General features: G+C 32.8%; 1 protein-coding gene across 14 annotated transcripts; it reads right to left on the reverse strand.

The window, feature by feature from the left end:
* Nucleotides 1–1499: 1499 nt before the first annotated feature.
* LOC114256360 (protein DEHYDRATION-INDUCED 19 homolog 7-like) lies at nt 1500–17646 on the reverse strand. 14 transcript variants are annotated; one of them, XR_014337950.1, is made up of 6 exons: nt 17385–17626; nt 17053–17176; nt 6579–6671; nt 5701–5852; nt 1951–2158; nt 1500–1709 (listed from the first exon to the last, which is right to left on the reverse strand). XR_014337950.1 is itself a non-coding variant. In XM_082883062.1 (4 exons), exons 1-4 carry the CDS (start codon nt 17446–17448, stop codon nt 1704–1706), a joined length of 402 nt encoding a protein of 133 aa, XP_082739188.1. In that variant the 5' UTR covers nt 17449–17643; the 3' UTR covers nt 1500–1703. The 14 variants fall into 14 exon arrangements, 7 of the variants coding, with proteins under 7 accessions (XP_082739188.1, XP_082739192.1, XP_082739190.1 ...); XR_014337951.1 differs by having other exon boundaries at nt 6579–6686; XR_014337948.1 differs by lacking the exon at nt 6579–6671 and having other exon boundaries at nt 5701–5879; nt 17385–17632.
* Between the last annotated feature and the right edge of the window lie 1572 nt (nt 17647–19218).

Below are 19218 nucleotides of genomic sequence, written 5' to 3' on the forward strand. Positions count from 1 at the left end.
TAAATCAAGATTCATTTGAAAATTAATCACTAGATTGTAGGCATAATGTAAAATAGTCTATCTATTTTTACTTTTTTTTTTAGGACAAATGAAATTTGATCAAGTAATTATCGATGTCTAATCAATTTCATTTTTGGCATGAATGATCTGTTTAAAAAACTCTACAAAATAGATGGTTTAGATTATGAAGATGAGATCTATGGTAGCCCGGTAGGCCTTAGAGAAAATTGGATGGTTCAATCCCAATGTGGGAAATTTAAAAAAAAAATATATATATATATATATATATGTATATGTTTTTGCCCATGCTGAATAGAAAACCTAACTACTCCCATGATACTGTAGTTTCATGTACTCCCATGATACTGTAGTTTCATGTGAATTCAACATCATGATGTTTTGCATTCGTTTCGTCTTGAAATTGTAGTGTCATATATGGGTATTGTAGATAAGCCATTGTCAGCCTTGTGACTACACATGGATGAATTTTGAATACAGATCAATCACTACGGGTTTGTTTGGGATGTCTTAAAGAAGTGTAGTTTTTGACTTTTTATAAAATATAGGTTGAGTTTAAAGTAATGTGTTAGAAAGATAACGTAACTTAAATAAGATTATGTGGCTTAAATAGGATAATGACTTTTTAACTTTTTAATTTTTTTTAAACATGCCAAACTAAATCTACGTAAGCATAGACCCTTCTTTTACTTGTGTAGAAGAAATTGATCATAAAATTGGACCCATCCTTTGTACATGAGACGATTACTTCAACTATTTTACATTGGCCTTGTTTGGTGAAGATTTTTTTTTTCTTTTGTGTTAAAATTTACAAAAATATAAAATAGACTAAAATAGTTAATAAGATAAATTGTCACATTAAACTCACAATTGTTTTAATTTTTCTCTCACAAATATCATATCTAACTATAAAAAAAATCTAATTATTTTTTCAAATATAAATATTTTAATTTACTAAAATAATTAAAAATTAAAATAACAAACTTTTCATACAAGGCTATTATGTGAGAGGTTGGTATTCAAATTAATGATCAGTTTTTGTACTTTTAATTTTTTTTTCATAAATATATGTTGACACAGGAAATTAAATTCAGCAACTGAAAACTCTGTTTATTTTGGATGTGGACACAGATAACACGTACATCACTGAACCAACCGTACGTGGTGTCACAGATCTGTCCAGAAAATGAGGCAGATCACAGGTTGGAAACTAACAACAAATTCAAGATTGTTGTTGGGTGGGAACAATTATGATTAAGGTTGTGCATAGGGTTATTCGATCTGCATAACCTGCTTTATTTGACTCTACCCGCATACATATAGGCGGTTTCGCAAATACAATAGAGTAAGATACGGTTTAAAATAATTTAATTTTGCGGTTTGCGGGCAAGTTACGGGTTTGACCCGTAAGCCGCCACAACTGCCCGTAATATATATATACTAGCGTATGCCCGTGCCTGAAGGCACGATACAATTAATGATGAGATTAAAATATAGATCAAAATTAGAGAGGAATGTATTCAAATTAATAAAGCTTAACACATAAATTGCAAGATCAATTCCACCAACAGAAATGATGATGAAGACCTCAATTCCATCAACAAACTTGAAGATATATCACTCTTGGGCCAAACAGAAATTTGGCTATCATTAGAATTAGAATATAACCCGTGCCTTTAGATATATCACACCTGGGCCAAAAAAAAAAAAAGTGAAAAAATACCAAATAGAAACATACCAAACAGATAAAACTACATAATCATTCTGTTTTGGAGAGGTTGTTTTTGAATTGGGTAAGAGAGAGAGTAGTAGAATGTCATATAAGCTCATCATTTAATTTTTTATTTTTTAGACAAACAAAAAAATAGATTAGTTTTTGGATATAAAAATGGTAAATACTAAGAAATTGACTACAGAAAATATAACACACACATCTATTCTGGAGAGGTTGATAATGTGGGTGGTTGTTGTTGTTGCGGTGGCCGCAGTGGTGGAGGTGTGTTGGTGTTGGGGAGAGGATGCGAGGCAGAGGAACACTGCAGAGACCATGATATTGACAGAAGATGGTGCGGATAAGGCCGATTGACAAATTATGAGTTTGGCTATTGTTAACATTCTGCTTTTATCATCCATGGACATGCTGCACCACAATTCATGAAAGAATGAATGGATATCTTATGCGGCAGAATGATAATGTCATAGCGATCTGATATGACCAGAGATGAAAGATTAGGAGAGGCTACTTCCATGAAAAGTAAAGCATGAATAGGGATTTTCATTACAATGAATACTAAGTCATGATTATAAAATCGATCTAATTTTTCTTATAAAAAATGGTCGCCAAATTTTTTTATATAATAAAATATTCAAATTATAAAACCAGACTCATAATAGACCGGCCATACAAAGGTCTTAATATTTTCTTAAATTCATATTTGAATAAGACTGAAACAACTGTATTTCCTCGTGTATGAGTATGACTACTACCTCTCTTCTAGTTCAAAAGGGAAATAAATGAAAATAATGTTTCCAACAATGATTAAGCAGTTAAAAAGGAGATATTAACTTCCTGGGAATAGCTATTATATGACTGCTACATTTTTTTAGTCACGAAAAGCTCATATTTGGCAATGAAATTCTTTGGTCGGCAAAGAGTAACCCAAAAAATATGCATGGTCTTTGACAACTAAACTTTCTTTTGTCGGCAAATAATTGTATACGACGATCAAATTAAATTTTTCGTAGCCTAAAATATAGACTATCACCGACTAACAGGTTTTTGGTCGCCTATTACTTAATATTTAGCTACTAAATGTTTTTTAGTCGCCAATAAATAGCATATCTCGACTAAATTAATATAGTAGCTAAACTTCGAACCAACGCCGACTAATATATTTTTTAGTCACCAAAAATGACACTTTTGGCGACTAAATTTATTTTGGTTGCCAAATTTAGTCGCCAAATGGGTAATTTCTTGTAGTGAAGGAAACGCAAACCCATATCATCCACACACAAAGAATTACATGCCTAGAATCAAACCATGACAAAATTGGACTTTCAGCATGTTTAACTAATAAAGATAAAAACACATTAGCATGTTTTATAGACCAAAAGAGAAATAGTTGTATAACCTAATTAGCATAATCCACAAATCTAAAAGTAAATATTTGAAATCCGATACACAAACTGAAAGAAAAAAAAAAAAAGAAATCTCCCTTAACTTAGCAAAAACTTTAGTCTTCCTTGGGGATCGGTTAGTGCCTTGTTGATTTCTTATAATTTATTTTTTCAAACTCTTGCCAGACCTTTTAATTCCACAATATTGTTCAGATTCCATTAAAAAAAATTAAAAAAAAAAATAAGAGTATGATGCTTTATCGATCATGACTCACATCAGCTTATAACTTTTGCGTATATCACTTGCATAAGATAATGAAATTTTACAATGTTTTCTTGCCTACATAATACTGCTATGGAGGGAAATTATCTCTGGCAATCTCAATTTGGAGTTCAGTGTCCATGTCATGTATTTCTTAAAGCAGTTTTTAGTTTTTCTACATAGAAACAATTTACAAAACATATGAAGCTCAACTGTTCATAAACTTCAGGGGTGTGAAAAATTAGGGCTTTCTGCTATATGAGAACAATAGTTATATTAAGTAAAATCATGCGAATACAGTTAAAAATCTTGATCAAACTGAAGCATGTATATAAATAAATGTGTTTACCCTTCGCAATGTTGCATGAGGCTAAGATGGTAGCTGTGCGATGGTTGAGATGGGGAGTGGGGTTTCTACAGTTGTTGCAATCAAGATGTCGACAAAGGGTCGCTAAGGAGGGAGGAGCAGAGATGGTTGTGAGGAGTGTGGGTGTCTGCAAAAAGGAAGAGGCAAATCTGCTACTGTGGTCATGGTGGAGAAATTTGTGTACATCAACATGTTTTGTAGACCAAAAGAGAAATAGTTGTATAACCTAATCAACATAATCCACAAATCTAAAAGTAAATATTTGTAATCCACTACACAAATTGAAGGAAAAAAGAAAAAGAAGAAAAGAAATCGCTCTAGGAAAAAAGAAAAAGAAGAAAAAGAAATCTCTCTAAGAAAAAGAAAGCCCTAATTTAAGTGTAGAAGATAAGGCAAAAATGGCCAAATAATGTTTCATAGTAGCGGAAGCAAAACAATTCCAAACCAAAAATTAGTATGTGAACACAGTTTACAAACCAAACCAATATGAAGGACTCATATAATTTTGATACTCATATAATTTCCTAAAATGAGAATAAAACTACACAATTGAGAAAACTCAGTTTGATCCAACTTTATAGACTCACACATATATTCAAGAATGATCACCGTAGAGTTCTATTTAAAAAATAGCAAAAGAAGCTAAGTAGAATATATTTAGTTTCCTTTGCCTTTGTCGGACTGGGAAGAAACAGAGGGTGGGAGGGCAAGTAAAGCAATAATGTAACTGGCAATTCTAAAGCAATAAGATACACCCGACAACAACATTTTATAAATAATAATGAAGGCAACTGAAGCAACATTGTAAATAATGTTAGGATCAAAATGTAATTGAAATTTGTAAAGGACAAAATTTAAATAAAATAAAACAATAAAAACATTCAAGCACATGACAGCTTTGATTAATTGTTCGTAGAATGAGGAAATTAGGCTCTTGTTCATTCCACTCTCAAACTGATCCTAAAACAACCAAAATGAAAATGAAGAAACTGATAGCAAAATAGGTTTAATAGTTAGCAATCAAACAGATAGAGAATGGGAGAGGCAAAACAAACAGACACAGCCCAAGAAATTCTAAACAAACCCCAAGAATTCCATGACTAAACCTTTGGATCATATAGGAAAGTAAAATTTTTCATAAACTACAGACTACCTGCAAGATGCATTATGGTCCAAAATGAATTAAAATAAATCAAAATGGGTGATCAAGGGCCTTAATCTCATAGGTTACAGTTTATATCCATAACAGTAATGCCTTTACATGCAGTAAACCAATGTGATGTGTTGTGTCATTTTCATTCTTTTCTCACCCCTTACAATCCAACCAAAGGCTTATATATTTTTATAACCTCAAAATAGAAAGAAAGCTGCAAGTTTTATAATATTAAAAAAAAAAACAGTTGGTACAAACATGCAAAGAAACACAGCAAAAGAAATCTGAAGTGGACAGACACCCAAAAGAGTCACACAACATAGCACAATTTTTTTTTCTTTTGAAAGAGTAAAAAGTGAATTCACAGGAAGAAACAAAATTCTATGAAACTCAAATGAAACACCAATTTATTAATAACCCAAATAAACTTCAAATTTAGCACTTCAACAACACCAATTTACCAGCACTTCAACTAAACCCGCAATTTTGCCAACAGCCCCACCCAAAAGCTTCATAGTAAAACAATCCAATTCCAACCCCAAAATAGAACATTTCATAGCACCAACACTTAAAAAAAAAAAAAAAAAAATATGGAAGAAGTCAGACTTCACATACAATTACTCAATTACTCTTCTTTTTTTACTCAATTACTCATCATACTCTTTCTTTTTTCTTTCTTTTTTTTTTTTTTTTTTGTGCAGAAAATGTGAGCATAGCTATTCCAGAAAGAACCAAAAAGAAATAGAGATAGAGAGAAAGGGAGAGAAAGAGAAATCAAATTACTTGGTTAACATGGGTTAAATCCCTCGAACAATTCGATTCTTTCCCAACAGCAAGAACACCACAATTTTCCCAATAGCAGTAGCACCACAATTTTCCCAACAGCAGCAACACCACAATTTTCCCAACAACAGCAGCACCACAATTGGTTAATGCTAGGGAAACAAACACAACCATCAGAGCTGAAAAAAAACAGAGAGAGAAGGGAAAAGGCAGAAAAAGATTGAAACCCCAAGTGGAAAACCAGTTGAAGAACAGGAAATAAACCCAGATTGAGAGAGAGAATGGCAGCCCAAATCTATATAATAAAGTACTTCTCAAGATATAACCATAACATCAACCCTAAAATAGTATTTCTCAAGATATAACCATAACATCAAACCTAAAATGGAAATAATAATAATAATAATAATAATAATAATAATAATAATAATAATAATAATAATAATAATAATAATAATAATAATAATAATAAAATCAATAAAAAGTACTTTAATTCATAACATAAATCGGTGTCCTTTGTTGCATGCCACTGTCAATATCTAGCTGCAAGCACACTGCTATAATTTCTAACGGATTAAGAAAATATGGTCCATTGCCAACATTTAGTGCCTTACTTAATAGAAGAAGAAATATTGGAAAGAGTTTCCGTTGGGAAGAGACACAGATCAACATTTAGTGCCTTAGCTAGATAGTACACATAAAGTAATGATTATTGGAAAGAGTCTCCAAAATATTGGAAAAAGTTTCCAAAATAGCACACATAAAAATTCATACTACTATTCTTCAAGACTAAAGTAATGATTATTGCAACACCCCTATTAGCTTACACAACGAATGAAAGTAATAGACTACGAACAAAATAGGGCTTCAATGCTTACATATCGACAACAATGAGTTCCTTTAACAGCAGCAGCACCACAATCTATTATTGTTCAAATGTTTCTATCCAAAAACATTAGCGTTCTCATCACCTGTAAGACCAAAGACTATATCGAAGTTTAGCAACTTAATCATTCTCGAACCAAAATAGTTTATCAAAAAATACTCATTCTAAATCATCATCCTTCACATAGTTGGCCAAATTTTATTTTATTTTTTTCTCTTTAATGATTATTTGGAGATTGTGCCTCATCCAGAACTCAAAGGTTAATTTTTCTCCAATTTTGCTCTTTATTTTTAATGACAAAAGTTGTTAAATATGTTGGAATTTGGATGCATGTATATGTTATAATCTATCTTCTTCCTCAATCTGTGTACAATAAACCCAGTTTAAACCCAGATAAACAATCAAACCTTGAAGCCTCAGGGAAGGTGAGAGAACAATCGGAACATCGAACAACTCTTTCCCAACAAAACAAAATTAAAAAATACAAATTTTCTAACACAAACATTCTAGCACAAATTTTCTAAAAAAACAAAGAATGCTCTAAGGTTGAGAATTTAACTGGATAAAAAAAAAAAAAAAACATTACCGTTTTTTGAATCAGAAACAGAATCATTATACTATATTTTGAATCAAAACAATTTACCCCAATCAAAACATTACTATTTACCCCAATCTATCAAAAACAGATACTATTTTTTGAATCAGAACAACCATGAGCAACCATGAAACAAACTCAAAAATATCACCAATCTATCAGTGGAAGTTTCCAATCAAAGCCAGTCAAAATTAAGGTTTTAGCAGCATCTACTATTGTCAAATTTTAGTTCCAAAACTGAATCTAAACATTAGCGTTGGCCAACAGAAAGATACTATAAAAAGAAAGATATGCATCAACTCCGATTCACCAGTGAAAATGCATTCAAAAGGGACAAATAAACATTGTTGTATGGAAACCTCAATCTTTGGGGGGTTGTCCCCACAATGTAATTGGCGGCCCTCACTCTGGGGAATTGGCGGCCCTCACTCTGGGGAATTCGTCTAGATACCAAAAAATATTAAACTACGGTTCCGTCAAGTAAACAGGAAAACCCAGATGCCAACTTCTGTAACTCATGTTGGAACAATCTTCTGTGTAAATAAAATAATTAGAAATAAATTCAAACAAAATAAATAAATAACGTACCGAATTTATTTATTTAACCGAATAAATAATTTAAGACCAAGTCGAGTGTGTGACACTCTGTCCTTAAGACAGATTCGCCCCGCTATGGTACTTACGGTTGAGCGGCGTCTATCTCCCAGGATACAATGATCTTTCACAAATTGTAGTAGTACTCCAAACAATTTGTTCGGCGAACTAAACCTGTGTTCTAACTCTCTGAAATTTATTCTAATACTAAAATGAAGAATAAATAAAAAAAACAAATGCAGAATTTAGGACAACCAAAGACCAAAACAGACTGATTTTTTCCCGGATTTTGAGACTGTTGAAATAAGGCTCTATTTATAGGCCAACCCTGTGGTCCGAACAGGTATGAAAAATGGTCAAGAGGTACTTTAAGCAATCCGAACAGGTGCCTTTGTTTAAAACAAACAAATTTTGACCGTTTGAGACCAACTTTTCAAACAATTGAAAATAGTTCCGTAAGTGGAACTGTATGGAACTTTTATTTATTAATTAAACTTTTTAATATATATATATATATTAAACAAGTTTAATAAATAAAAGAAAAGGTATTAATTTTAGGAAACTATAACGGAACCTAAAATTTAATTTTAGAATTAAATTAAATTCCCACAATTACAAACTTTAGGAAACCACTTAGGAACCCAAAATTTGAATTTAGAATTAAATTAAATTCCCACAATAATTTTTATTGAAAAAATTCAAGTGAATTTTATCTAAATAAAAATTAATGTTAAACCCGAAAACGACGTCAACTTCCCATTCACTCATAAATGGTTTTGACGTACCGTCTTCACTGTGTGACTTGCCACGCGGCAAGGAACACGTCACCTCTTCGGACCCACCCCAAAAGATGTTTGGGGCCCACCCAAAATGGGCTCAAAATTATGCCTATATAAAACCATTTTCCAAAAATCCCCCACATGAATGGAATTTGACGGAGAGAAAATGCAACAACATGATCTAAATACAGAGAGTACAGAAATTGAAAATATTCTGCAAAGGATAGGTAGCTTTTGGCTTTGAACCTTCCCTTGTGAGACACTATCGGATTTACTAGCTAACCAGTGAACATGATGTCTTGAACTGTTCAGCCGTTTGTGTAAACCAAGACAATAGAACTCACACAGTATATTCCCAGACACAGTTTAGTTCTCACTATTGTGTTCATTTTGGCCCTGAACAACCTGGTCTATCATGAGTGCTCTAAAGACTTGTAGCCCTTCACAAATCTTATAGAACCGGCCCAGTTCACACTCACATAGGTGATTCTTATGAAAAGTATCCTGCCATACTCCACTAGGTTTACCTAGATATAAGAATCATTAAAAGTATTACTTAACCTAAATCGCTGCAGACATCACTTATTTCATCATAGAAATGGGTAGGAGTTGGACTCCACAGTGATCCTTCTGAGTCAATCACAACTCGGTTGTCCCTTTGAACCTAGATCTTGGGATCTCCAGTCAACTAGGTTGGGTTGCCATTGTGGTAACTCTTATTTAATAGGCTTTAGTCCCATTCCCCTTGATGAATTCTCAACTAACTCTCTTGCTAACCCTTTGGTTAGTGGATCCGCTATGTTGTCTTTAGACTTAACATATTCTATGGAAATAATTCCATTAGAGAGTAGTTGTCGTACGGTGTTATGTCGACGACGAATGTGTCGTGACTTACCGTTATACATATGACTCTGTGCTCTACCAATTGCTAATTGACTATCACAATGTATGCATATAGCAGGCACCGGTTTTGGCCATATTGGAATATCTTCAAGGAAGTGGCGAAGCCATTCTGCCTCTTCCCCAGCTTTGTCTAAAGCTATGAATTCAGATTCCATAGTAGACCTAGCAATACAAGTCTGTTTTGAAGATTTCCAAGATACAGCCGCCCCACCAAGAGTAAAGACATACCCACTGGTGGACTTCGAGTCTCTTGTATCCGATATCCAATTTGCATCACAGTATCCTTCAAGTACTGCTGGATATCTAGTATAGTTAAGTCCAATGTTACGAGTAAATCGGAGATATCTTAGAACCCTTATCATTGCTTTCCAGTGTTCTACTCCCGGATTACTCGTATATCTACTTAATTTACTTACTGCATAAGCTATATCTGGGCGAGTGCAGTTCATCAAGTACATTAAGCTTCCAATAATTTGGGCATACTCTAATTGAGAAATACTTTCCTGTACATTTTTAGAAAGATACAAATTAACATCTACAGGTGTTCTAGCTAGATGATCATCATCTTTGCTGAATTTGTCAAGTATTTTCTCAATGTAATGAGATTGTGATAAACCATATCCTTCTGATGTTTTGGTAATTTTCATACCAAGTATTACATCAGCAATGCCCATGTCTTTCATGTCAAAATGTTTATTCAACATTTTCTTGGTAGTTTTAATCATGTCATTATTACTACCAATGATGAGCATATCATCTACATAAAGACATACAATGACATAACCTTTATCTGTGTTTTTAATATAAACACACTTGTCACACTCATTAATTTTAAATCCATTTGACATCATTGCCTTGTCAAATTTCTCATGCCATTGCTTTGGCGCTTGTTTTAAACCATATAATGATTTAACCAATTTACACACTTTCTTTTCTTTCCCTGGAACAGAAAACCCTTCTGGTTGTTCCATGTAAATTTCTTCATTTAACTCACCATTTAAGAAAGCGGTTTTAACATCCATTTGATGAATTTCTAGATTGTATAGAGATGCAATGGCAATTAGCATTCTAATGGATGTGATTCTAGTAACCGGTGAGTATGTGTCAAAGTAATCTAGACCTTCTTTCTGTCTAAAACCTTTGACTACAAGTCTTGCCTTGTATTTATCTATTGATCCATCCGCTTTCAATTTTCTTTTGAAAATCCACTTGTACCCAAGAGGTTTACAACCTGGTGGCAAGTCCACTAATTCCCAAGTGTGATTTTGCAAGATGGATTCAACTTCACTGTTGACAGCTTCTTTCCATAAAGGAGCTTCAGGACTGGACATAGCCTCTTTAAAAGTTAAAGGCTCATTTTCTACCATATATGTTAGAAAATCTGGACCAAAAGATTTTGAGGTTCTAGCACGTTTACTACGCCTAGGTTCCTCTTCTTCATTTTGATCTAACTCTTGTTCTTGATCATGTTCTTGATCATTACTAGTAATAGCATCAAAAGATCTTTTCTTATTACTAGTCTCTTGTCCAATCTTATTCGGAAATACATGTTCAAAGAACGATGCATTTCGAGATTCAATAATAGTATTTACATGCATTTCGGAATGTTCTGATTTATGAATCAAAAACCGATATGCACTACTATTCTTGGCATAACCAATGAAAATGCAATCCATGGTCTTAGGACCTATCTTAGTCTTTTTAGGACTAGGAATAGCCACTTTAGCCAAACACCCCCACACTTTTAAGTATTTGTAGGATGGTACTCTTCCATGCCACAATTCGTAAGGTGTTTGATTCACTTTCTTTCGGGGTACTTTATTAAGTATATAATTAGCAGAAAGTATTGCTTCCCCCCACAAGTTCTGAGGTAATCCAGAACTTATTAACATGGCATTCATCATTTCTTTTAAAGTCCTATTTTTCCTTTCAGCAATTCCATTTTGCTGAGGTGAGTAAGGAGCAGTGGTTTGATGAATTATTCCATGTTCTTTACAAAATTCACCAAAAGGTGATTCATATTCACCACCTCTATCACTTCTAAGTTTCTTGATTTTCTTACCAAGTTGATTTTCAACTTCATTCTTATATTGAATGAAAGTTTCCAATGCTTCATCCTTGGTTCGAATTAAATAAACATAACTATATCTAGTATAGTCATCTATAAAAGTGATAAAATACTTTTTTCCACCTCTAGTTTGAATTGATTTAAAATCACAAATGTCACTATGAATTAATTCAAGTGGTTTCGTACTTCTTTCAATTGAATGAAAAGGAGTTTTAGATAATTTTGCCTCAACACAAATTTCACATTTATGATTTGAATCAATGTCAAATTTAGGTAAACATTCCATATTAATTAATCTACGCAAAGATCCATAATTAACATGTCCTAGTCTACCATGCCATAAATTTGAAGACTCAAGCAAGTAAGAAGAAGATGTAGTATTATTAATAACTGAGGGTACAACGGTCATTACATTTAACTTGAAAAGGCCATCAGACATGTAACCTTTTCCTACATACATCCCATTCTTAGTAAGTACAAATTTATCACTTTCAAATACTAGCCTAAACCCATTCTTACTCAACAAAGATCCGGAAACAAGATTCTTGCGAATGTCCGGTACATGCAGCACATTGTTGAGGGTGAGTTCCTTTCCAGATGTCATCTTGAGTACAATCTTTCCTTGTCCTTCAACTTTGGAAGTTGAGGAGTTGCCCATAAAGAGTTGTTCACCATTATCTACTGTAGAATAAGATGTGAACATCTTTTTGTCGGCACAGATATGGCGAGTAGCACCAGTGTCCACCCACCATTCTTTAGGATTTCCGACAAGATTTGCCTCGGAAACAACTGCAGAAAGATTGATGTCATCGACACCATTGGAAATATTGTCCACTTCAGTCATGTGGGCTTGAGCAGGCTTCTTGCTTGTTCTTCTTTTATTTTTGCCTTTGCTACGGCAATCTTTGGCCCGATGTCCCTCTTTATCACAGATGTAACATTTGCCATTAAACTTGTACTTTTTATTTTCCCCTCCTTTAGAGCCTTGTGATGAACTTTCTCCAGAAGACTTTCGTTTCTTGGTTTTTGAAGCATGTTCCACCACATTTGCCTTAGACTCCATAGGAAGCTTACCAGCCCGCTTTTCAGAATTGCGGTTATCCTCCTCAATCCTCAAACGCACAATTAACTCATCCATAGAAATTTCTTTGCGCTTATGTTTGAGGTAGTTCTTGAATTCCTTCCAGCCTTTTGGTAATTTTTCAATTAAGGCTGCAACTTGAAAGGATTCACTGAGAGACATACCTTCTGCGTGAATGTCATGCAGAATGAGTTGGAAATCTTGAGCTTGGCTGATCACAGTTTTTGAATCAACCATGACAAAATCCAAGAATCTGCCAACCACAAATTTCTTTGAGCCGGCATCTTCCGTTTTGTACTTTTTCTCCAACGATTCCCAAAGTTCCTTTGCAGTCTTGATTGGACTGTAGACGTTGTATAATGTGTTGTCAAGTCCGTTCAAGACGTAATTCCGGCAAAGGAAATCGGCATGTTTCCAGGCATCAACCGCAGCAACCACTTGCCGGTCGGTTTCATCCTCTTTCAGGATAGGAGCATCTTCACGGAGGAAACGAGCCAAGTTCAGAGTTGTAAGATAGAACAACATTTTCTGTTGCCATCTTTTAAAGTCAGTTCCTAAGAACTTCTCTGGCTTTTCACCGTGATTTACCGGTACTGTTACAACAGGAGAGGGGGTTGGCGTCATTGCAGCCACCACAGTAGTACTTGTTTGGGCATTCGTTTCAGTAGCCATCAATTCTAATATATAAAACAAAATTATAATTAGAATTTACACTACACAGAAAATTTAAACCAAATCCACAGAATTAAATTCCGTAAAAATAAAAGAAACAAGAATGTAACTTTTATTTTCCAATTAATTTGAAAATAAAATAAAATTTTATTTAAACAAATTAATTCCACACAGAAAATTAAATTCTGTAAAATAAAAGAAATAAAAACTATAACTTTTATTTTTCAATTAATTTGGAAATAAAATAAAATTTTATTTAACCAAATTAATTCCACACAAGAAATTAAATTCTGTAAAATAAAAGAAATAAAAACTATAACTTTTATTTTTCAATTAATCTGGAAATAAAATAAAATTTTATTTAACCAAATTAATTCCACACAAGAAATTAATTTCAGTAACACATCAATAATTAAAATACTGAAACAGAATTTTAATTAATGAAAACTCAGAAAATAATTTCTAAAACCCAAAATTAATTTCTGAAAAAATTCCACAAAAATATATTCTGAATTGTTAATGACACCAGTATCGTACTACTAGTTGTTGTCAAAGAAAAGAGACAGTATATTACTACTATCTGTCAAATAGCATATAATCACTATTTGTTTTTCCAACCAGAATATTATTTTGTAAATCCACAGAAAATAATTTTCTTCCGAAATTATTTACGAAGAATGAAAAAGGAAAACAAACGAAATATTCTGTAAACAGAATAATTCGAATCTGTCTTAAGATTGTTGGAACAATCTTCTATGTAAATAAAATAATTAGAAATAAATTCAAACAAAATAAATAAATAACGTACCGAATTTATTTATTTAACCGAATAAATAATTTAAGACCAAGTCGAGTGTGTGACACTCTGTCCTTAAGACAGATTCGCCCCGCTATGGTACTTACGGTTGAGCGGCGTCTATCTCCCAGGATACAATGATCTTTCACAAATTGTAGTAGTACTCCAAACAATTTGTTCGGCGAACTAAACCTGTGTTCTAACTCTCTGAAATTTATTCTAATACTAAAATGAAGAATAAATAAAAAAAACAAATGCAGAATTTAGGACAACCAAAGACCAAAACAGACTGATTTTTTCCCGGATTTTGAGACTGTTGAAATAAGGCTCTATTTATAGGCCAACCCTGTGGTCCGAACAGGTATGAAAAATGGTCAAGAGGTACTTTAAGCAATCCGAACAGGTGCCTTTGTTTAAAACAAACAAATTTTGACCGTTTGAGACCAACTTTTCAAACAATTGAAAATAGTTCCGTAAGTGGAACTGTATGGAACTTTTATTTATTAATTAAACTTTTTAATATATATATATATTAAACAAGTTTAATAAATAAAAGAAAAGGTATTAATTTTAGGAAACTATAACGGAACCTAAAATTTAATTTTAGAATTAAATTAAATTCCCACAATTACAAACTTTAGGAAACCACTTAGGAACCCAAAATTTGAATTTAGAATTAAATTAAATTCCCACAATAATTTTTATTGAAAAAATTCAAGTGAATTTTATCTAAATAAAAATTAATGTTAAACCCGAAAACGACGTCAACTTCCCATTCACTCATAAATGGTTTTGACGTACCGTCTTCACTGTGTGACTTGCCACGCGGCAAGGAACACGTCACCTCTTCGGACCCACCCCAAAAGATGTTTGGGGCCCACCCAAAATGGGCTCAAAATTATGCCTATATAAAACCATTTTCCAACAACTCATTCTTGCAAAGCCATCTTTTTCAGAGACAATAACTAATTAATTTCTCAAATCAAAATGTCACTCAACAAAAGACTATATGATAATAATTATAAAGGAAACATGTCATAGTTGAACAAAAAGATAAGGAATAAGTGTGCACATATGCTTTGTTAAAGAAACAACAGGAATTCACATGTAAATGAATAAAAGAAAATCCAAACTGAAATCAGTAAAAAATAAGAAAAAATAACACTTGCCCTCAATGAACACATTATCACTCTTAAAAACAAAAATAAAATTGGATAAAGCAAACAACTTATACATTTTCAAAAACCTTCTTTCCTTATTATAATGTTCATAAACCATTGATACATTTTCAACCATTGATACATTTTCAAAAACCTTCGTGTTGGCATTGAAACAAAAAATAATGTTCATAAACACTCTTCATTATTTTTAAATAATTATCACTGACTTGCAACTCATGAAATCACTACCTCTAGTCTTCTTTAAAATATATGTAACTCAAAGAATCCAACCCCCTACAATATGTCATTCACAACTCAAATATACATAAATCTGCATTATAATATAAGGAAAGAGTAATTATACCAATTGAGCTGAACATAAAGCTTCAAAATCACTTGCTTTACGTATTGTCTTCTCTTTTTTTTTTTTAAATATTTATTCTATGTCAATAACATAAAATGTACAATATGAATTCACTTTTCTCTTATCTAAAGTTGAAGTGAATTCTGAAGTATACAACCGAAACCCTATAATCTGCTTGCAATCAGTCAGCGACTCAAATCTACATAAAGTACCCTTTTTTTGAGCAGTATAATTAAAAAGAATTCTTTCTCAAAACACCAACCTTCCTTTTTAGCTCATTAACATAACAATTCTCCAAAAAAAATAATAACAAATAAAAGACAATGACCCAAAAATCAATACGACATTACAACATACTCACTTTTATTATTCTTTTTTCAATCACAACTCAAATCTACATAATATGCATCATAATTATAACATACGGAAAGAGTAATAATACCAATTGAGCTAAACACAGAGCTCCAAAATCACTTGCTTTGATCCTTTTATATATATATATATATATGCCAATAACATAAAATATACGACGCCAATTCATGTGAGTTCGAGGGTATCGAATCAAAGCCCTAGTAACTCAAATCTACATAAAGCTTCCTTTTTTGTGCAGTATAATTAAAAAAATCAAAACATAAAGAATTCAATTCATTCTCAAAACACCAAACTTCCTTGTTCGCTCATTAACATAAAAATTCTCCATTGGAAAAAAAGAAAAGAAAAGAAAAGAAAAGGACAATGACCCAAAAATCAATACGACATTACAACTTCAACATAAATGCATACTGACTCCAATTCTATGTCAATAACATAAAATGTACAATGTGATATGGCTTTCTATAATCTAAAATTGAAGCGAGTTCAAGGGTATCGAATCCAAACCCTAGTAACTCAAATCTTAAAGCTTCCTTTTTTCCTTTCTTTTTTTGTGCAGTATAATTAACAAAATCAAAACATAAAGAATTCAATTCATTCTCAAAACTCCAACCTTCCTTGTTAGCTCATTAACATAAGAATCTTCCATAAACAATAATAATAATAATAAAAAAAAACAATAACCCATAAATCAGTACGACATTACAACATTAACCCATAAATCAATATCAATATAAATGCCTACTACCTCCATTCTTCTTTTTTTCAATCACAACACAAATCTAAATAAATATGCATTATAAATATAATATAAGGAAAGAGTAAATATACCAATGGAGAGGAACATTGTGCTCCAGAACCACTTGTTTTGATCCTAGTTGTCTTGTTTTTGTTTTATAATTCTATGTCAATAACATAAAATAAAATGTATAATTCGAATTGGCTTTCTTGAGATTAATAAAAAAAAATTGAAGCGAGTTCTAGGGTATCGGAATCGAAACCCTAGAAAATGCTCGGAAGTGAACATAGTATTTATTTTTATTTTTATTTTTCACTTATAAAATTAAAAAAAAAATGATTACCCCATTCTTAGCTTTAACAGGATGGGCTTCATCGATATGGCAACGTCGAATTCCTCGGCATAGAAAGGGCAAAGAAACTCCGGCTGCAGCTCATCATCACCATCAACATCACCTCCTCCGTGAGCTGCACTACAATCAAAACCAATTTCACGAATTCAGAGAAAAGAAAAAAAACCAAACCCCCCAATTGAATCCCACAAAAGAAATTTTAACAAAGACTGTAATTTTCACAATAGCTTTGAGCTGGAAATATGAATATCCCCAAGTTCGTTTTCTTTATCATAAGATTTTTCCTAGGAAACAAACAGAATGTGAGTAGCACTGAGACTGACCAGATCGAGATTGATATCGCCTGGAGGCAGCTAAGAGACGCGTAGTCCACGAATCAGAGTCCATTGTAAGGAAAGATCGATAATTTTTCTTTAAAGATCGAAGGCCTAAAATGGGCGTTGCGCAAGGAGGGGTTGAGGTTTGTGAGGGTGAGAGAGAGAGAGTGAGAGAGAGAGAGAAGGGTAGCGTCTTCAAGAATGATGTTTGAAATTTGAAATCTGAAAAACAGAGGGGGAGAGAAATGTGATCTCTGCCTTTGATTTGTATGGCCTTGAAGTGTGATCTCAGCCCTTGATTTGTATGCCACATAGACAAATGTCCCATCAACTCCCTTGTTTTGTTATATAGATATATATATATATATATTTTTGAAAAAACCTGGACCGTTCATTTACTTGGAAGAATTTACAACTTTCATTATATGTTCTGTATTTGTTTTACGTAATTGACTTCTAGTCTTACATAAGTTGTACTTTGGTTAATGATTTAAATAATTCAAAGTACTTTTTTTTTTAACTTATTTATTCCCCCCTTTCCCCCCCCCAACTGGTTTTTATGTTTGATCAACACAATGCTCTCATATTACAAAATATAAACTATGCAAATTATGGATGTTAAATTGATGGGTGACATAAGTGACAATTCCGTTCAACCTGTAGGCAGTCTCAGTGCCAGGTTTTAGATGTGTGGATTTAAAATTAAACATTATCTATGTTAATTTTTAAAGGAAAAAATTCAATCGCAAACCGTCCGCAACCGCCTGCGTATCCGCAAACCCTATCCGCACAAACCGTAAATTGCACTACGGGCGGTTGTGGTTTGACTTTTTCCCAAACCGTATAGATGCAGGTAGGTTAAAACCGAACCGCAAACCGTCCAAATCCGATCCGCAAGCACCCTAATTATGATACAAAATTAGTTTGGGTATCGTATCTAAAAAAATTGTTAAGTATGGTCATATTTAGTGATATTTTAAAAAGTTGGTAAAAAATTACTTTTTTTTTAGCTTTTTTATTTTGTTTTATCTTTTTATAAATAAAAAATGTGAAAGATATAGTTATCCAAAATGAATAAAGAGTTAAAAATTGACTCTTTTTTTTTTTTTTTGACCTCCCAAAAGACCCCTTAACAGTATGCAGAATCAGTTTTCCTGTACAGTCTGTTCCAGTTGTAAGTAGGATCAATTCTAATAGTAAGTAAATGATTATTTTGTGTCCTATCCGATGGTAAGTAAGGTCATATTGTGTCTTAAGAGCATCTCCAACGGTGCATTTCTTTTTTCATCAAATCTGAGTAAAAAATAACCCATTTTATCAAATCTGATATCACTCGCTCCAACGGTGAACTTTCATCAAATTTGCGCCGGGACAACCGGTTGGTCGACCGGCCGGTCGACCGGTTAGGCGAAAATTTTTTTTTTTTTTTTTTTGAAATTTTTTTTTTTTTAAACTTTTTGAACCTTTTAGTGGTCAACCGGCTGGTCGACTGATAAGGCAAAAAAATGTTTTTTTTTTTTTTTTTACTATTTGAACCTTTTCTTGGAACTGTTTGAACCTTTTGGTGGTCAACCGGCTAGGCAACCGACTGGTTGACCGGTTGGTCTCCCCAACGATCACAAACAGTGTTTTGATGAAATCAGTATTCTGTCCTCAGTTTAATGAATTGTTTGGTGAAATCTCATTTTGATATCGATTTGGTGCAACCGTTTGAGCACCAAACAGAAACTTTTTCACCAAATTTTAAATTTGATGTCAACTTTGATGAACCGTTGGAGATGGTCCAAGTAAGACCAATTCTACTGATAAAGTAAGATCACAAAAATCAATTGTTTTTTTT

Source organism: Camellia sinensis, chromosome 8, assembly GCF_055761805.1.
Source record: "Camellia sinensis isolate YWXY chromosome 8, ASM5576180v1, whole genome shotgun sequence".
In the NCBI taxonomy this organism is placed as follows: domain Eukaryota; kingdom Viridiplantae; phylum Streptophyta; class Magnoliopsida; order Ericales; family Theaceae; genus Camellia; species Camellia sinensis.

Coding starts and splice junctions, on each gene's coding strand:
- LOC114256360 (XM_082883061.1), bottom strand. CDS start 17,448: ATGGACTCTGATTCGTGGACTACGCGTCTCTTAGCTGCCTCCAGGCGA. Junction 17,177..17,384: donor GCGATATCAATCTCGATCTG/GTCAGTCTCAGT, acceptor ATTGTAGTGCAG/CTCACGGAGGAGGTGATGTT. Junction 2,159..17,052: donor CTGTTAAAGCTAAGAATGGG/GTAATCATTTTT, acceptor ATTGTGGTGCAG/CATGTCCATGGATGATAAAA.